Below are 14,279 nucleotides of genomic sequence, written 5' to 3'. Positions count from 1 at the left end.
AAGCAGTGGCGCCTGCCACAGGCAAGGGCCCCTCAAGTGGAACGGCCCCTCACGTGGCCTTGACTAATGGGGACCCCTTGAACAAACGGGGGCCCCTTGAACACATGGGGGCCCCCAACTTAACGGCAAGCTGAACGACAAGGGCCCCCTTGGCTGCACACTTCAGCCAGTAGCAAATGACGAGGAATGGGTCAAATGGATTTCTACAGAACGAGAACCCCCAAATTAGTAAAGAACGCCTCATACATACAAAGCTGGAAAGCCCTGGGGGCCCCTAGGGCCTCCCTGGGGGCCCCTGGGGCCCCCTTAAGGGCCCCTGCGGCCCCCTTAAGGGCACCTAGGGACCCCGTGGGCCTCATTAAGGGCCCCTGGGGCCTCCTTGGGGGCCCCCACGGCCTCCCCTGGGGGCCCCTGGGGCGTCCCTCGGGGCCCCTGGGGTCTCTTCATATGGAAATCACTGGAGCTGAGCCCAAGGCGTGTCCTGTGAAAATGTCGGGCGGTATAATTTGCTGCGACCAGTACACCACGCCCACTGTTCGCCGCAGGCCCTTGCTGCTGCAGCTGCAGCAGCAGCAGCAGCAGCAGCAGCCATCCTCCCGAGACCCCATGCCGCACACCGCCTCTTTCTGCTGCCGCTGCTGCTGCTCTTGCTGCTGATCCCCAGAGGCTGCGTGAACAACAACATCAAGGCAAGACACTGCGCAGTTGGGAGACAGGAAATATGCTGCTTCCTGCTGCGGAAGGTACAGCACGTCAGAGCGGCAGCTGCCCTTTTGCTGCTGCTGCAGCTGCTGCTGCTGCTGCTTCAGGAAGGTGCAGCAGCAAATGCCGGAAGCCGGAGCTGAAACAAAGGCCCGCATGAACATGTCTAGCAGCAGGCCGTGGCCCACCAGCAGCAGCGCACCATCGCCTCGGAGGGCTGCCGTTGCTGCTGCTGCTGCTGCTGCTGCGTTTGTTCCTGCTGCTGCTGAGTCCGACGCAGCTGCTGGCGCCTTTGCTGCTGCTGCTTCCGCGTCCGCTGCTGCTGCTGCTGCTGCATCAGCACACCCCGAATGAGCTGTGAAGCTGTCTATCCACTGCGCCAGCAGCAGCAAACGCCTCAAAGTGCCAAATAAAGTTTCCCGAGGCCCTGACCACCAGGGGCCCCCCTCCTGGAGGCCCCCAGGGCAGTATCCTCCACCGGGGGGCCCCCCAAAAACTGCTGCTGAGTCGCTGGGGTCGCTGCTGCGGCAGCTGATCTCTCCTGAGCTGCTGCTGCTGTTGCTGCTGCTGCTTGTCGAACCTCGGGTTGCCGCTGCTGGTGCTCCTGCTGCTGCAGCTGCTTCTGAAGGCCAAGACACCCCAGGTGCCAGCACAGCCCCAGGACATATTTCCTGCAGCTGCTTCCACGTGAGCCCCAGCTGCTGCTGCTGCTGCTGCTCCGTTGCAGCAGTAGCAGACATGTCCGCTGCTGCTGCTGCTGCTGACCCTGTTGCCTGCCTTTCTCCTTCAAAGAGGCCACCCGCCTCAAAGAGGAGGGGGTGAATTATGACGGGGACATTCAGCTGCTGCTGCAGCTCGCGAGCTGTCTGTACACCCCGCATCATAGGCGACACCACAATCGCTGCAATCCGAGGGCTTGCTGCTCCAGGCTGCTGCGGCTGCTGTTGCTGCTGCTGCTGCCGCTGCAGCCAGGCAGCAGCAGCAACAGCCTGCTGCCGTCCGAGGTCCGTCAGAGGCGCATCTGGAGTTCGTACGCTGCTACCTCCGCATTGATGCTGTTGCTGCTGCGTTTGCTGCTGTTTCTGCAGCAGCTGCTGCTGTTGCTGCAGGTCGGGGATGTCGAGTTTGCTGCGTGAGTTGTTCGATGACTGCGCGTGGCGAAGAAAGTACCATCGGCGCCTTTTCATGGTTCCATCCATCAGTGCTGCTACTGCTTCTGCAGTTGCTGCTGCGGCTGAGACCGCTGCTGCTGGTGGTGCGCAGGGGTCACGTTCAGCCTCTTCAGTGGCCACTGCCGCTGCTGCTGCTGCTTTTGCTCTTATTGTCCAAGCAGCAGGATCTAGTACTGTAAGTAGCTCATCTACCAGTGTCTGTTTTCGCCTGTTGCCACCAGTGTTTCGCTGCAGCTGTCGCCGCTCTGCTGTTGCTGTGACTGCTGCTGCTGTTACTGCCGCTGCTGCTGCCGGGTGTCTGTTGAATTACCGCGACTTCTTGCATCGTTACTGAAACAAACAAATGTACAAAATAATACAAGAATCACCAAAAGCTACTTTCTTTCCAGAACAGCAGCAGCTTCTCCCCGGAGTGCCTGGCCCCCAGAAGATCCTGCATAGGCTACTGCACCGGCTACTGCGCTGCTGTTGCTGCTGCTGTAGTTGCGTTTCCTGCTGCCGCTGCTTCCGCATCTAATGTTTTTGATTCCTTTGATCATTTCTGTTATCCAAAGATTTGCTTGAGCGGCCGTATCTGGCGCTGGCTGCTACATACCAGCGTAGAGACCACCCGTCGCCGACGCCTGCTGCTGCTGCCGCTGCTGCTGGCTTAGCCATTGTTCGCTGATCTTCCTTCCCGCATTCAACTGTTTTCCAGAATGAAGGACTGCAGTGCATTAATGCTTCGATACTCCTCCATGAGCTGCTGCCTCGCCTGCGGAGGCACCTGTTGCTGCTGCTGCTGCTGCTGCTGCTAGAATTGCTGCGGCTGTCTGCTGCGTTAGAATCTTTCGCAGCCGCTTGTGCACTCCTCTGGGGCTCTTAGCTGCAGCTAAGGAGCAGCACGGGGCCAGGGGCCTCTGCTGCGGAGCTGCGGCTTCCGGCCCTACCTGCTTCCTTGCTAAATTTGGGAGTTTGGAATTTCACGAAATAGAATTTTGACATCGTGATGAGGGAATTAAAAGGTAAACATGTGCTTAGGCACACGCGAATCATAGAGAGGCACGCCTCTAGACCAGATAGAAGAAGAAATTGGGAAGGAAAGGGGTATGAGAAAGGCCCAAAAAGGATTTGAAAAGAGGAAAAGGAGAGCCCGAATTGCAAAGACAGACAAAACAGAGTCAATACGAATTAAGGCAGTTGTCTCTTTATGCCATTGATCCTTTTTCTCACTCTTTTTTAATCTGATTCTGAAGACTACAGGGCCATGGCTGTGGCGCTCGCAGGCGGCCGCATGCCGTCCGAAGCTAGTACAGCTGCAGCAGCTCTCTGAGGAGAAGCAAAAGGCTTATTTGCAGGTTTATAGGGTTTTTTAATGCACTTTATTGGCCCCCAGGGGGTACACAGCCCAAAATGCGAGCAAAGTGCCCTGGGCAAAAGGGTTTGGCTCGATATGGCTGCAGGCGCCACATTGTTTATTTGAATAGCCGTAGTTTTGCTGCAGCGTAACAGCAGCTCGACTAGTGTGCAGCCTAGTGCCTGTCCCTTCAGCAGGGCCCTCCCTCTCTCTCCGTAGGCTTCCCTAAATGGGCTTCAAATACCCGTTAGTCCTTCGGTGGGGCTCCTGCTGCTCTCTTGTCCAGAGACCAGACCAGTGGACGAGCCAGTGGTCAGGGAGCTCGCTTCTTTGAACGTCTTGGGCTGCTTTTTGCCCCAGAGTCGATGCTTTGCTGCCTGTGGCTGCTGCTCACTGGGGGCTGGTGTCAGTCAGTGCACGGGCCGAAGATGTGGCAAATACTGCGCGGATTCATCAATTCCTACAGGCCAAATTAGAACCATTTATTGCAACAGTTTTCAGAGCAGTTTTTTGGGTTACAAGTGCCAAAAACGCGGATAAAATATATTCATAGCAGGCACTGCGTTTGTGTGCGTGTCAGTTTGGCGAGGGACAAGAGGCTCTTTCGCCGTCCTCCAATCTCAACTTGGAAGCTTTTTAAATCTGGCCGGATACTAAAAGGCGCAGCAGAAATCTAGGGATAGGCACGTTCTTTGATTTTTGTAATGCTAGTGCGACTCTTGCCACTCTCGCAGGAGGCGCCAAGGAACTCCGCTCTGCTTAGCGACTGCGAAATCAGAGAACCAAATGAAGAAAGAAAAGCGCCAAATTTTTTGAAGAATAATTAAAACGAAAGCTTATATTTTAAATGGAGCATTCAAGTGGGGAGACGCGCCGGCGAGGGTCTTGCAAGTTCTTGAAGCACTAGACGCTCGCAATATGCAACCCAAAGCAACGTCTTTGCTTTTAAATAGAGCTTTATATCTCATATTTTCTCGTTTTGGAAACTTGTTCTGTGTTTGCAGTTTATTTCCGGCAATCGTATTTGCACACCTGCCGTAGCTCCAAAATGACACACACCAGAGCCTCTCGGATGTTCACTTCTTTCGGCTCTTCTTTTGCACTAGCTCTTCCCTCGTTTTAGCAAAAATTTATTTAAAATTTTTGCTTTGCATTCATGCTGGACTATGGATTCAAAGACTTATAAAGAATTCAGCTTGAAACAGTGGGGGACAAGTTGCGTCGCCACCAGTGTGAAGAGCGAGCGCTGTAGTACTCCGATGAAACGGCCTTTTAGGGCTTTAGACTGCGAACAAGAACATTTAATTTGTAAATACAGGTAAATAGAGAAAAGAAACTCAGATTTACAGAAGACCGAGCTAAGCCTCCGCTGGTCACTGTGGTCAGCTGCAGCAGAAGAGGATCCAGGGAAAGAGGCAGTTCGTGCAGAATTGCAGTCACACAGGTTGGTTATCTTCTGCGCGTCAGATTGGACTTAGGAGCAGTCCCTCGAACGCAAATTAAACTTTTTTACTTACCCTTAACAACGAATTAAGTCGAAACTATAAGGGGTGTATTCGAAGCTGTCGATCCGCAAAGCATGTTTACGCATAAGGGTAATTAAGTTAAAACGAGATTCAAATGAGCCAACTTCCCGCTTCACTAAGTGCCTTTTCCGGGGCCTAGTGGCCACCCCAGTGTTCGAAAGAGAGCAAATGCTGCACTCTAGAGGCTCAGCCCCGGGAGGCGAAGAGAAAAACTTGCAGAAAGAAAAAAGTGAATGGCCGGGCTGGGTGTGGCGCTCATACGTCCCGTCGCTGCTACCGCTGCTGATACTCCTTCTGCTTCTGCTGCTGCTGCTGCAGCAGGTGCTCCAGAGTAGCCTTGATGGGCTCTACAACACCCAGTCGCTCTGCTGCGGTTACCGAAGCCTGCAGCTCTGCTGCTCCCACCTCCGGAGGGCCGGACGGGGCCATCTTTTGCTGCAGCACCAGACGCTGGTGGAGCAGGAGCAGCAGCAAATTTCCTGCCTCTCTGTGCCCATTTCTTTCATATCCTGCGGTGCCAGCAGCCCAAAACACGCACAAGAACGGGTGGATATCTCTCGGCAGTAAGCCAGAGGCCGCAAAAGAACGGCAGCAGCAACTGCAACAAACGCAACAGCTGCAGCAGCACCACAACAGCTGCAGCAGCACCACCACCACAAGCACAACCAAGTGCAAAAATGCCTCAGATTTGTAATTCACCTTTAGCTGAAGGAAACTGGAGCCACAAAGACAAAGTGAGACAAAGCTGAGACGCCCGAAGGCGACCGGCTGTGTGCTGGGCGAACAGTACAAGCAGCTGATTCCTAGGCGGCCAATCGGCAGCAGCAGCAGCAGCTTCTACTGCAGCGGAATTCGTTGACGTGGCGGTAGTAGCTGTAGCTACTGCAGTAGCAGTTGGAAAGAGTGCGGCAGTAGCAGCAGCAGGAGGCTCAGTGTCAGAAGCTCTCGGTCCACAGGCCTCCAGCAGCAGCGCAAGCTGAACAAGAGCCAGCACAAGCACCAGCACCCTAGCTTTCGACTCAAAGTGGTGGGTCCTGTGGTTTAGAGCTTCAGAATTAGGGTTTAGGGATTAGGGTTTAGGGTTTGCGCTTTGCTGTTGTGCGGTCCCTTGGCTCGCACCGTTTGCAGGCCTTCGCGCAGACCTCGGACTGCTGCTGCATGCAGCTCTTCCTGGCGTTGCAGGGGCCTTCCTGCTGCGCTGCCATTCGGGCGTGCTGCTGCATCTTCTGTTTCTGCTGTTGCTGCTGTTGCTGCCGTTGCTGTTGTTGCTGCTGCCGAGACTCGAGACTCACCTGGAAGGGAGAAGGCGCGTATTAGGCTGCCAAACCCTAGGACTGCACCGACCACCTCAGCAGCAACAGCGGCAGCCCCGGAAGCAGCAGCAGCAGCAGCAGGCGCAGCTGGTTTGGCGCTGCTGCCACAGCCCACCTGCTGCAGCTTTGCTGCTGCTGTATGCGCTTCATCTTTAAGGTGCAGCAAGAGAGATTGCCCACATTGCAGCACAACAGCAGCAAGCTGGAGATGTGCCTCGCTTCCTGGAACTCCTGAAAGTTGCAGCGAGTGTTTCCGAAGCTGCTGTTGCTGTCGCTGCTCTTGCTGTTGTTGTTGCTGCTGCTGCTCTTGCTGCTGCTGGGCAGCAACACGCCTGGCAGCAGATGCAGCTCGCATGAACAAGGAAGCGTCCTTTGGAACGCATCTGCTTAAGTAGCTGCATAGCAAATTGACAAGTTGCCGCTGCTGTTGCTGTTGCTGTTGTTGCTCCTGCTGCTCTGTATTGAGCATGCCGTTGCCTTGGTTGAGCACCAGCAAATTCCGTTGCTGCTTGAGGCGGCACAAGCCTACTAGCAGCGCCACGCCAATATCAGCCATTTGCTGCTCCAACTCAGTGCTGTTGCTGCTGCTTTTCTTGCTGCTGCTGCTACTGTTGCTGCTGTCACTGCTCTGGTTTCCGAGAGTTCCTAGGCGTATATAGGCTCTCCGAGCTACGCCCAGAAATCTCCAGGCGAGGTCACCGTGGGCTCCAGCTTTAATTTGCTTCAAAGGTGTAGCTGGAAAGGGCAGAAGCTTTTCTGGTGCAGCAGCAGCAGCATCAGCAGCAGCAGCAGCGGCTGTGACAGCAGCACCAGGTTCCGCAACCTTTCTCTCTAAGGCTGCAGCTGCAGTCCTGGTCCAGCGCTCAAGAGCAGCAGCTACGGCTGCAGGCGCAGTGGTTATCTGCTGCTGCTGCAGCGCAGCTGCCAGGATCCGCAGGTGCTGCGGCTCTAGCAGCGCCTGCTGCAGCTCCAGCCACGCCAAAGACACCTGAAGAGACGCAGCAGCCAGAAGCAGCTTCACTCGCCTCCAGCGCAATTTATGTCTGCAGATTATAGCTGCTGCTGCTGCTGCAATATAGGGCAGCACAAACTGACTCAAGGAAACAGCAGCAGCAGTAGCAGCAACAGCAGCACACCTCAAGCAGATTCGTAGTGTGGGGCCCCCTGGCCCTTGCACCAGAAATGCCTGTTGCTCTGAGCAGCGAAGACACAAGCAGAGAGACCTCTCGAAGAGGTAGTGCGTGACCAAGCCCAGCAGCAGCAGCAGCAGCAGCAGCCGTCGTAGTAGTAAGACTTCCGGTCGCCGACACTGAGGCGCCGAATTCGTTGCAGCTGCTGCAGCGCGACTCTTTGCTTCGCAGGAGCTGCTGCAGCAGCTCTCCAGAGAGGGCCTCCAGTGCCATTTGGAAGATTGCTGCAGCGGGTGCAGCAAAGTGACTGGTCGATTTCTCTGTTGTTGCGCTTTCCCCACTGCTCCTGCTGCTGCTCCTGCTGCTGCTCATGCTGCTCATGCTAGGCAGCGCAAAGCCGTCGTCCTCCAGGGTCTCTTCCCCATAAATCTCAGCAGCCCTCCCAGCAGCTAAAGAGAGGCTTGTGCTGCTTCTGCTGCCGCTGCTGCCATAGTAAGTGAAGGGAACAGCAGCAGCTTCTGCTTGGCTTAAATGTGCTGCTGTTGCTGCTGCTGCTGCTGCGGCGCACTTTGCTAGGACCCCCGCAGCAGTCACAAGGCGGGAAGGGCTGAAGCAGCTCCAGGCCTCAGGACGCAGCAAACACTGCAGCAGCAGGGCACATCACAGAAGCAAAAGCAGTAGCTGCAGCAACTGAACATGCGTAGAGCATTGTTGACAGCCGCAGCAACGCATGCTCCAGCACCCATACCAGCAGCAGCAGCAAGCTATGCTCTGTTCGTGCACAGCCTCGTACCTCTGCAGCAGCAGCTGACACTGCTGTAGCATGAGCCTGCAGTGTGCAGCAGCCCCCAGAAGCAGAAGCAGTTAGAAACCCCGATGCGCACTTCAGCACGGAAAGAGCAGCAGCAGCAGTAGTAGCAGCAACAGCAGCAGGCTGTCTCGAAAGCCGCTGCTGCTGCTCACTTCCGTAGGGAATGAGCTGCAGGCTATCTCGTCTCTGCTGCTGGTGCTGCTCCTCGCGTTGCAGCAGCTGCTGTTCCAGCTGCAGACAAAAGCTGGACCTCCTCAGCATGAGGCCTGCAAGCGGCAGTGCCCTCAACGGTGCTGCTGCAGCAGCACTGGCCTCAGTAGCAGCAGCAGCGGAGCCTGCTGCTAGCGAGTCAGCGCGCTGTAGCAGCTGCAGCAGCTGCGCTGTCTGCTGCAGAGATAGCTCCGGAGCAGCAGCAGCCAGCTGCAGCACCAGCTTTTCTAAAAGAGGTCTCAAGCTTTGCAGGCATCGTCGCTTCAGCGAGAGCGCTGCTGCTGCTGCTGTTGCTGCTGCTGCTTGCGTGTCTCCCCCCGGAGCTGCTAAGCTCATTGCGTATTCTGTCGTCTCTGCAGGTACAGTTGCTGCTGTTGCTGATGTTGCTGCTGCTGCTACTGTAGCATCAACTCGCTGCAGCAGCCTCTTGGCCTGCTTCTGCTGCAGCGACGAGCCTAGTATGTAGGCCTGCAGTAGCTGCTCTTGTGGCAGCCTCTTCAGCAGCAAAAGCAGCTGGCAGGTGGACCGCAGCAGCAGCAAAGCTTCTTGTGGGGCCAAGGAGGGCAGCAGCAGCAGCAACTCACTGCTGAGGCAGCCGCACAGGGGAGCCAGAGAACGCGACAGCAGACGGGCAAGCGACGGCTTCGCTCTGATTTTGCCCCCCGCAGCAGCAGCTGCAGGAGCAGCAGCTGCAGCAGTGGTTGCTGCTTCTGCTGCTGCTGATCCGGACGCTGCTTTGCTGGCACCGGCTGCTTCAGTTCCTGCCTTTCCCAGTGCTGCGGCGTCGAATGCTGCTGCAAACGGCACTTCTGTTGCTGCTGCTGCTTTCAACATGGCTGCTGCTGCAGTCGGCTGCGCTGTGTTTGCTGCTCCTGCTGTTGCAGCTGCTGCTGCTGTTTCTATAGCATCAACGCAAGCCACAAACAAGCGACTGAGCTGACGGCAACGGGAGTGCCCATCTTCTCCAGGCTGCTGCTGCTGTTGCTGCTGCTGCTGCTGCTGTAGTGCCCGGACCAGGTAGGTAGAGGCGAGGTGCATGTACACCTCAAGGTCCACAAGGCCAACCCGAGTGAAGGCTCGCAGCAGCAGCGCAACCTCGCTAGCCCTCAGAATCAGTACACGTCGCCGCTGCTGCTGCTGCTGTGTTCGTGTCTGCTGCTGCAGCTGCGCTTGCTGCTGCTGTGTCTGCTGATGCCTCAGCAGGCGGCGCTGCTGCGCGTCAAGGCGGAAAAGGCGAGTGAGTTTCGCAGCGGCCCTCCTAAACACACCCTGAACTGCAGCAGAAGCACCAGCGGCAGCAGCAGCATCTGCTGCTGCTGCTGCTGCCCCACGTTGCTGCTGCAAAGCCACAAAGGACGCTGCAAAAATGTCCAGCAACACTACCAGCTGGCTCGGTGACAGCAGGAGATCCTGCTGCTGCTGGAAAGCTGCAGCAGCAGCAGCGGTGAAGTCGCTGCAGTGGATGCCCACAGACTGCAGCTGCTGCAGCAGCTGCAGGAGCAGCACCTGCTGATGGTGCTGTTGCTGCTTTTGCCGCTGTCGCTGCTGCAGGTGACAGCTAGGGAGCACAAACTGGGCCTCAGTTCTCAGCTGCTGCTCCTGCTGCGTCGCCGGGTGGGGCTCTCGCTGTTGCGGTAGCTGCTGCTGCTGCTGCTGTAACCGCTTCAGCTGCAACTGCCTCTTCTGCTGCTGCTGCTGCTGCTGATGCAGCAACCTCAGAGCAAGCAGTAGTACCTGCTTCATGAACCGCTGCAGCTGCTGCATAGCAGTAGCGGGGGTCTGGGCACGACGGGCATCTTGGAGGCCACGCTGCACTGCAGCACAGGCTACTGCTGCTGGTACTGTTGTTGCTGCTGCTGCTGCTCCTATTGTTGCTGCTGCTGATGCTGCTATTTCAGCCGGTTCTTTTGCTGAGGGGCTGTTGGCTGTTGCTGCCGATATGCTTGATGCTGCTGCTTCGGGAGTGTGCCCACCCGCTGCTGCTAGTGCTGCTGCTCCTGGTTCTGCTGCTGCTGCTGCTGGGTCTACTGCAGGTGCTGCTGCGGGTCGATGCCCTGCCCCCTGCAGCAGAAGGGGCTGCTGCAGCAGCAGGGGCCTATAGGGGCGAGCCAAACGAGCGACGCTCTGAAGCACCAGCACCAGATCCTTCAGCTGTACCTGCAGCAGCTGCTGCTGTCTGTGCTGCAGCAACTGCTGCTGCAGCAGCTGCTGCGGCGCCTTAAGCAGCAACTGCAGCTCCTTTGGGCTGACAGGTCTGTTGCTACTCCTGCTGCAGTGAAGCCGCTCTGCTTCCTGCAGCAGCAGCAGCTGCTGCTCGAACTCTGAAAGCTGCGGCAAAGCATGAGCCCCACGTTCTGCAGCAGTTGCTGCTGCTGTAGCTGTGGCTGCTGCTGCTGTTGCTGCTGCTGTAGCTGTGGCTGCTGCTGCTGTTGCTGCTGCTACTGCTGCGTGTGCGTCACCATGTGGACTTCCCGAGCTCCCTGCACCAAGACACTCCACTTCTTTTGCTGCGCCTAACTGTCTTTGCTGCTGCTCTCTGTTGTTTCTGATGTTGCTGCCGCTGCCGCTGCCTTCGCTGCTGCTGCTGGTGCTCCAGGTGCTGCTGCTGCTGCTGCTGTGCCCTTTGTGCCTGAGTGGCTGCAGGGCTGTGCCGCATAATGAAAAAGCCCCAACTAGAGGCCTCTGCAGTAGTGGGCCCCGTAGGCGGGGAGCGCTGCTTGAGAGCGCCTGCTCCAGGGAAGCGAAGCTCATAAGTGAACCGCAACAGCAGCAGCTGCTGCTGCTTCTGCTGCTGCTTCTGGCGCTGTTTCTGCTGTGACCAATGGTTCAGAGGTTAGATATGCAGCAGCTGATTCTCCCCGTCGTTAAGGGGGCCCCTGGGGGCCCCCGCCTCACAACAGCAGCGCACAGGGTGGCCGCCTGCAGTGCTCCTATTACTCCCTATATCCAGAAAAAATGCATTAAAATTAAAAAGACTATATAAAATAACACACAAAGGGTTTGTGTGAGTCCAAGTTCCCCTCAGACACCTCTGCATGGGGGCCCTTCTCGATGCTGCTGAGGTCCCTGTGCAAACCCCTGCCTCGAAGTGCAAACGTACTTGACTTTCCCTCATTTTGCAGCTGAAAAGTAATTTATAAGAAAATGAAATAACTATAAAGTCTTTTATGTGGGTCTTCACCGCGGATGGAGCTCCCGTTGCTGCGAAGGAACAGGCGCTCAACTTGGCAAAGGCCGAGCAGCTGCAGCTAGCAGCAGCGGCAGCAGGCGTGGTACTATCAGCAGCAGCAGCAGGCGTTGTGCCAGCAGCAGCAGCAGGCTCCTTTCTAGCAGCAACAGCAGCAACAGCAGCTGCAGCAGCATCACAGCTGCTGTTAGAGCTAAAGTATACACCTAGAGTTCCTCATTGCTGCTTGAAGCTGCTGAAACTGCTGCTGCCTCCACAAGGAAGCTTTGCTGCTCTTTAAGGCAGCAGCACAGGCCCCCAGCTGCTGCTGGCTGCTGCCTAGGCCTGCTGCCTCAGCTGCAGAGACCCAGCGGTAGTTAGCTACCGTAGCGGCTTCTAAACCCTAAACCCTAAATTCTAAACCCTAAACCCTCGAGCCTAAACCCTGAAGGCGAGGCTCAGGTCCCTGTGCATGCGCTAGACGTGCCTGCGAGGTCTGCTCACTGCAGCGCTGGAGCTGTTACTGCTGCTCAGAAGCGCGAAGCAGCAGCATCCCCAAGAGCAGCAGCAGCAGCAACAACAACAACAGCAACAGCAGCAGCAACAGCTCAGCAGCATTGTTTTTTCCCGGTAGCTCTTTGCCGAAGATTGAAATGCTTCATGCTGGTACAATGTGATGTCTCTGGGGCTATAAAATCCTTGAAAACCAGCAAGAACTCCCTAGTTTAGCGTTTACGATTTACTCTCTAGGGTTCAGGGTTTTGCGAGGGTTTAGCGAGGGTTTAGCGAGGGTTTAGGTAGGGTTTGGGGTTTGCGAACAACCAGCCTAGCCACAGCCCTGAACCCCACAGGGGGCTTCAAAGCCCCCTGTAGGCTCTGGGGGTCCACGGCAAGCCGAAGCTGCTAAACCCTAAATCCTAAACCCTAAACCCTAGGGCTGTTATCTACTTCCTGCTGCCTCCAGAGCTGCGAAAAAAAGCAAAAACCCTGGGGTTTAGGGTTTTGGCAGTTCAGGAGAAGCCACGGAGGCCAAGCTGGCGCTGGTCTCTGCTTCCCCCAGAATGCCTCTGGCAGCAGTTTAGCTAGGCAGCAGTATAGCTGCGTTGCTGCTGCTGCTGCTGCGGCCGTGGGCTTGGTGGCTAGCTGCCTGGATAGCCAGCCAGGCCTGGGGAGCAGGGGGCTTGCTAGCTAGCGGGGAAGCCTCAGCAACCGCTTGGCTAGCCAGTGTGTAGATCTTGGCTAGCTGGGATATGTGGGGCCCTGCGCCCCCCAGCAAAATGCCCCATAAGACTGTGCAGCACTCAGTCTGTACTTTGCTACAGGCCCCTGCTGCAGCTCCAAGGCCATCTGGCCCGCTTCAGGGAGCAATGTCGGGGCTGCTGCCTCTTGCTGCGCAGCAGCTGCAGCAGCAGCAGCTGTGAAGTTGCTGCAGCAGAGCTTATTTCACGGCCCAGGCACGCATGGGCCGGCTTATTCTGGTGCTCCCTCAGCACTCTGCAGCTGATTAAAAGCTTCAAAAAGATCCACTGACTTTGCCACAGGCAGCCACTGCATCTTTTCCGCCGTATTTAGTGCTTAGCTCTAGTGTTTAACTTCTCAGGTGGTTCCCCCCCCCGCCAGACCCACCTGTCCACGCTCTTGCTGCTGCTGCCAGCAGCAGTTAGACACGGCCGCCCCGCAATTTGCTGTAGCCACTGCAGCAAACTCCTACAGCAATTCTGTGCATATTTTAAAGCTGGCTTTCTTTGGGGCATCTTTTGGTCGCCATTGCATGCACGCAGGGGCTGAGCGGGCTGCTGCCGGACCATTGGTGCGGCTGTGGGCAGCTACCGGACTGTTGCTCCGTGTCTTCGCACCATTCGCCTTGAAAACAACTCAGAAAATAATTAAAAGTACTCGGTTAGTGCCAAACTAAAATTTCGTTCGGTGGGGGGGCTGCAGCTGCAGTAGCACCATTTGCAGCCGGAGTAGGAAAAGGCTGCTGTTGTTGGTGCCGTTGCTGCTTGTGTTGCTGCATTTTCTTTGCGTCTGCTTCTTTGCACAGGCTGTGAGCTTTTTAAGGGATGTGCAGACATTAAATTCAAACTAAAATTTAATGTCAAAACGCGACAGACAGGGCAGAGCAGCGGCCCCGTTGTGGGGTCACTTCCGGGCAACGCCGCCAGGAGGCTGGGCGTTGCGGGCGAGTGTGCGTGGGTCGATTTTCGCTCTTGAGTTTCTCTTTAGACTTTATTAGTCTGTAGAAGGCCAGAAAGCACCATTTTGTTGGTTTTGGGGCAATGGACTCGGCTGCAGGCGACGCTGGGGCAGCCCGAGCAGCGCCGGGAGCAGCAGCAGGAGCAGCAGCGATGCAAGACGCGCAGCAGGGGCCCTTCCAGCGGCTTCTAGGCTTCCTGTCGAAGGACCTGAGGGCGTCGATGGCGCTGGAGGACTCGGGAGAGCCTCCCGCGAGCGCTTCGCCTGCGGCCGCGCGCCCGGGCGCAGCAGCAGCAGCAGCAGCAGCAGGAGCCCCCGGAGGCGCAGCAGCAGCGGGAGGCGGCGGGGCGGGGGAAGTGTGCGTGGACTGGGGCTCTCTGTGCAGGCACTTGGCCGAAGACGCGTTTGCAGCGTGCTGCGCGTCGCTGAGCATGTCACCACTGGTCATGCTGGTGGACCGGGCCATCGTGGCGAGCACCACTGGGGGCGGGGCGCTGTCTGCGTGCCTGCGGCGGGGCCTCTCTGCTGCTGCGCGCCGCCCGCTCGCGCTGCTGCGCAGCCAGGGCTTCCAAGTGGTCTTTGGGGTATACGCGGGGACTTACATGGCGGCCAACGCCGCAGAAACCATCAGCAGCGCCGTGGGCAGCACGGCTTCTTTGCCCAAACTGGCCTGCGCCACTCTCTGCAACATTTTCCTTTGTGTCCGCAAAGACATCA

The 14,279-nt window shown here is 56.9% G+C and overlaps 4 protein-coding genes across 4 annotated transcripts in view; 2 read left to right on the top strand and 2 right to left on the bottom strand.

Annotated features, from left to right (window-relative positions):
* Nucleotides 1–443: 443 nt before the first annotated feature.
* ETH_00028650 (phosphoglycerate mutase domain-containing protein, putative) lies at nt 444–1,901 on the bottom strand (the record flags this gene model as incomplete). The annotated part of the gene is made up of 1 exon (XM_013374711.1): nt 444–1,901. The coding sequence occupies one exon, from the start codon at nt 1,899–1,901 to the stop codon at nt 444–446; it is 1,458 nt and encodes a 485-aa protein (XP_013230165.1).
* Nucleotides 1,902–5,009: 3,108 nt separating this feature from the next.
* ETH_00028645 (uncharacterized protein) lies at nt 5,010–10,951 on the bottom strand (the record flags this gene model as incomplete). The annotated part of the gene is made up of 5 exons (XM_013374710.1): nt 5,010–5,245; nt 5,436–5,712; nt 5,856–7,037; nt 7,186–7,821; nt 7,973–10,951. 5 exons carry the CDS (start codon nt 10,949–10,951, stop codon nt 5,010–5,012), a joined length of 5,310 nt encoding a protein of 1,769 aa, XP_013230164.1.
* Nucleotides 10,952–11,367: 416 nt separating this feature from the next.
* On the top strand, nt 11,368–11,667 carry ETH_00028640 (uncharacterized protein; the record flags this gene model as incomplete). Its single annotated transcript, XM_013374709.1, has 1 exon — nt 11,368–11,667. The coding sequence occupies one exon, from the start codon at nt 11,368–11,370 to the stop codon at nt 11,665–11,667; it is 300 nt and encodes a 99-aa protein (XP_013230163.1).
* Nucleotides 11,668–13,645: 1,978 nt separating this feature from the next.
* The window catches only part of ETH_00028635 (uncharacterized protein), a gene marked incomplete at both ends in the record, with an annotated part of 3,933 nt that continues 3,299 nt past the window's right edge, over nt 13,646–14,279 (top strand). The window contains one exon of the mRNA XM_013374708.1: nt 13,646–14,279. Coding sequence (XP_013230162.1) covers nt 13,646–14,279 — 634 coding nt within the window.

This window comes from Eimeria tenella, genomic scaffold (assembly GCF_000499545.2).
Source record: "Eimeria tenella Houghton genomic scaffold, Eth_scaff222, whole genome shotgun sequence".
NCBI lineage: Eukaryota > Apicomplexa > Conoidasida > Eucoccidiorida > Eimeriidae > Eimeria > Eimeria tenella.
Note: the sequence above shows the minus strand (reverse complement) of the source record. Positions and strands in the feature narration are given on the sequence as shown.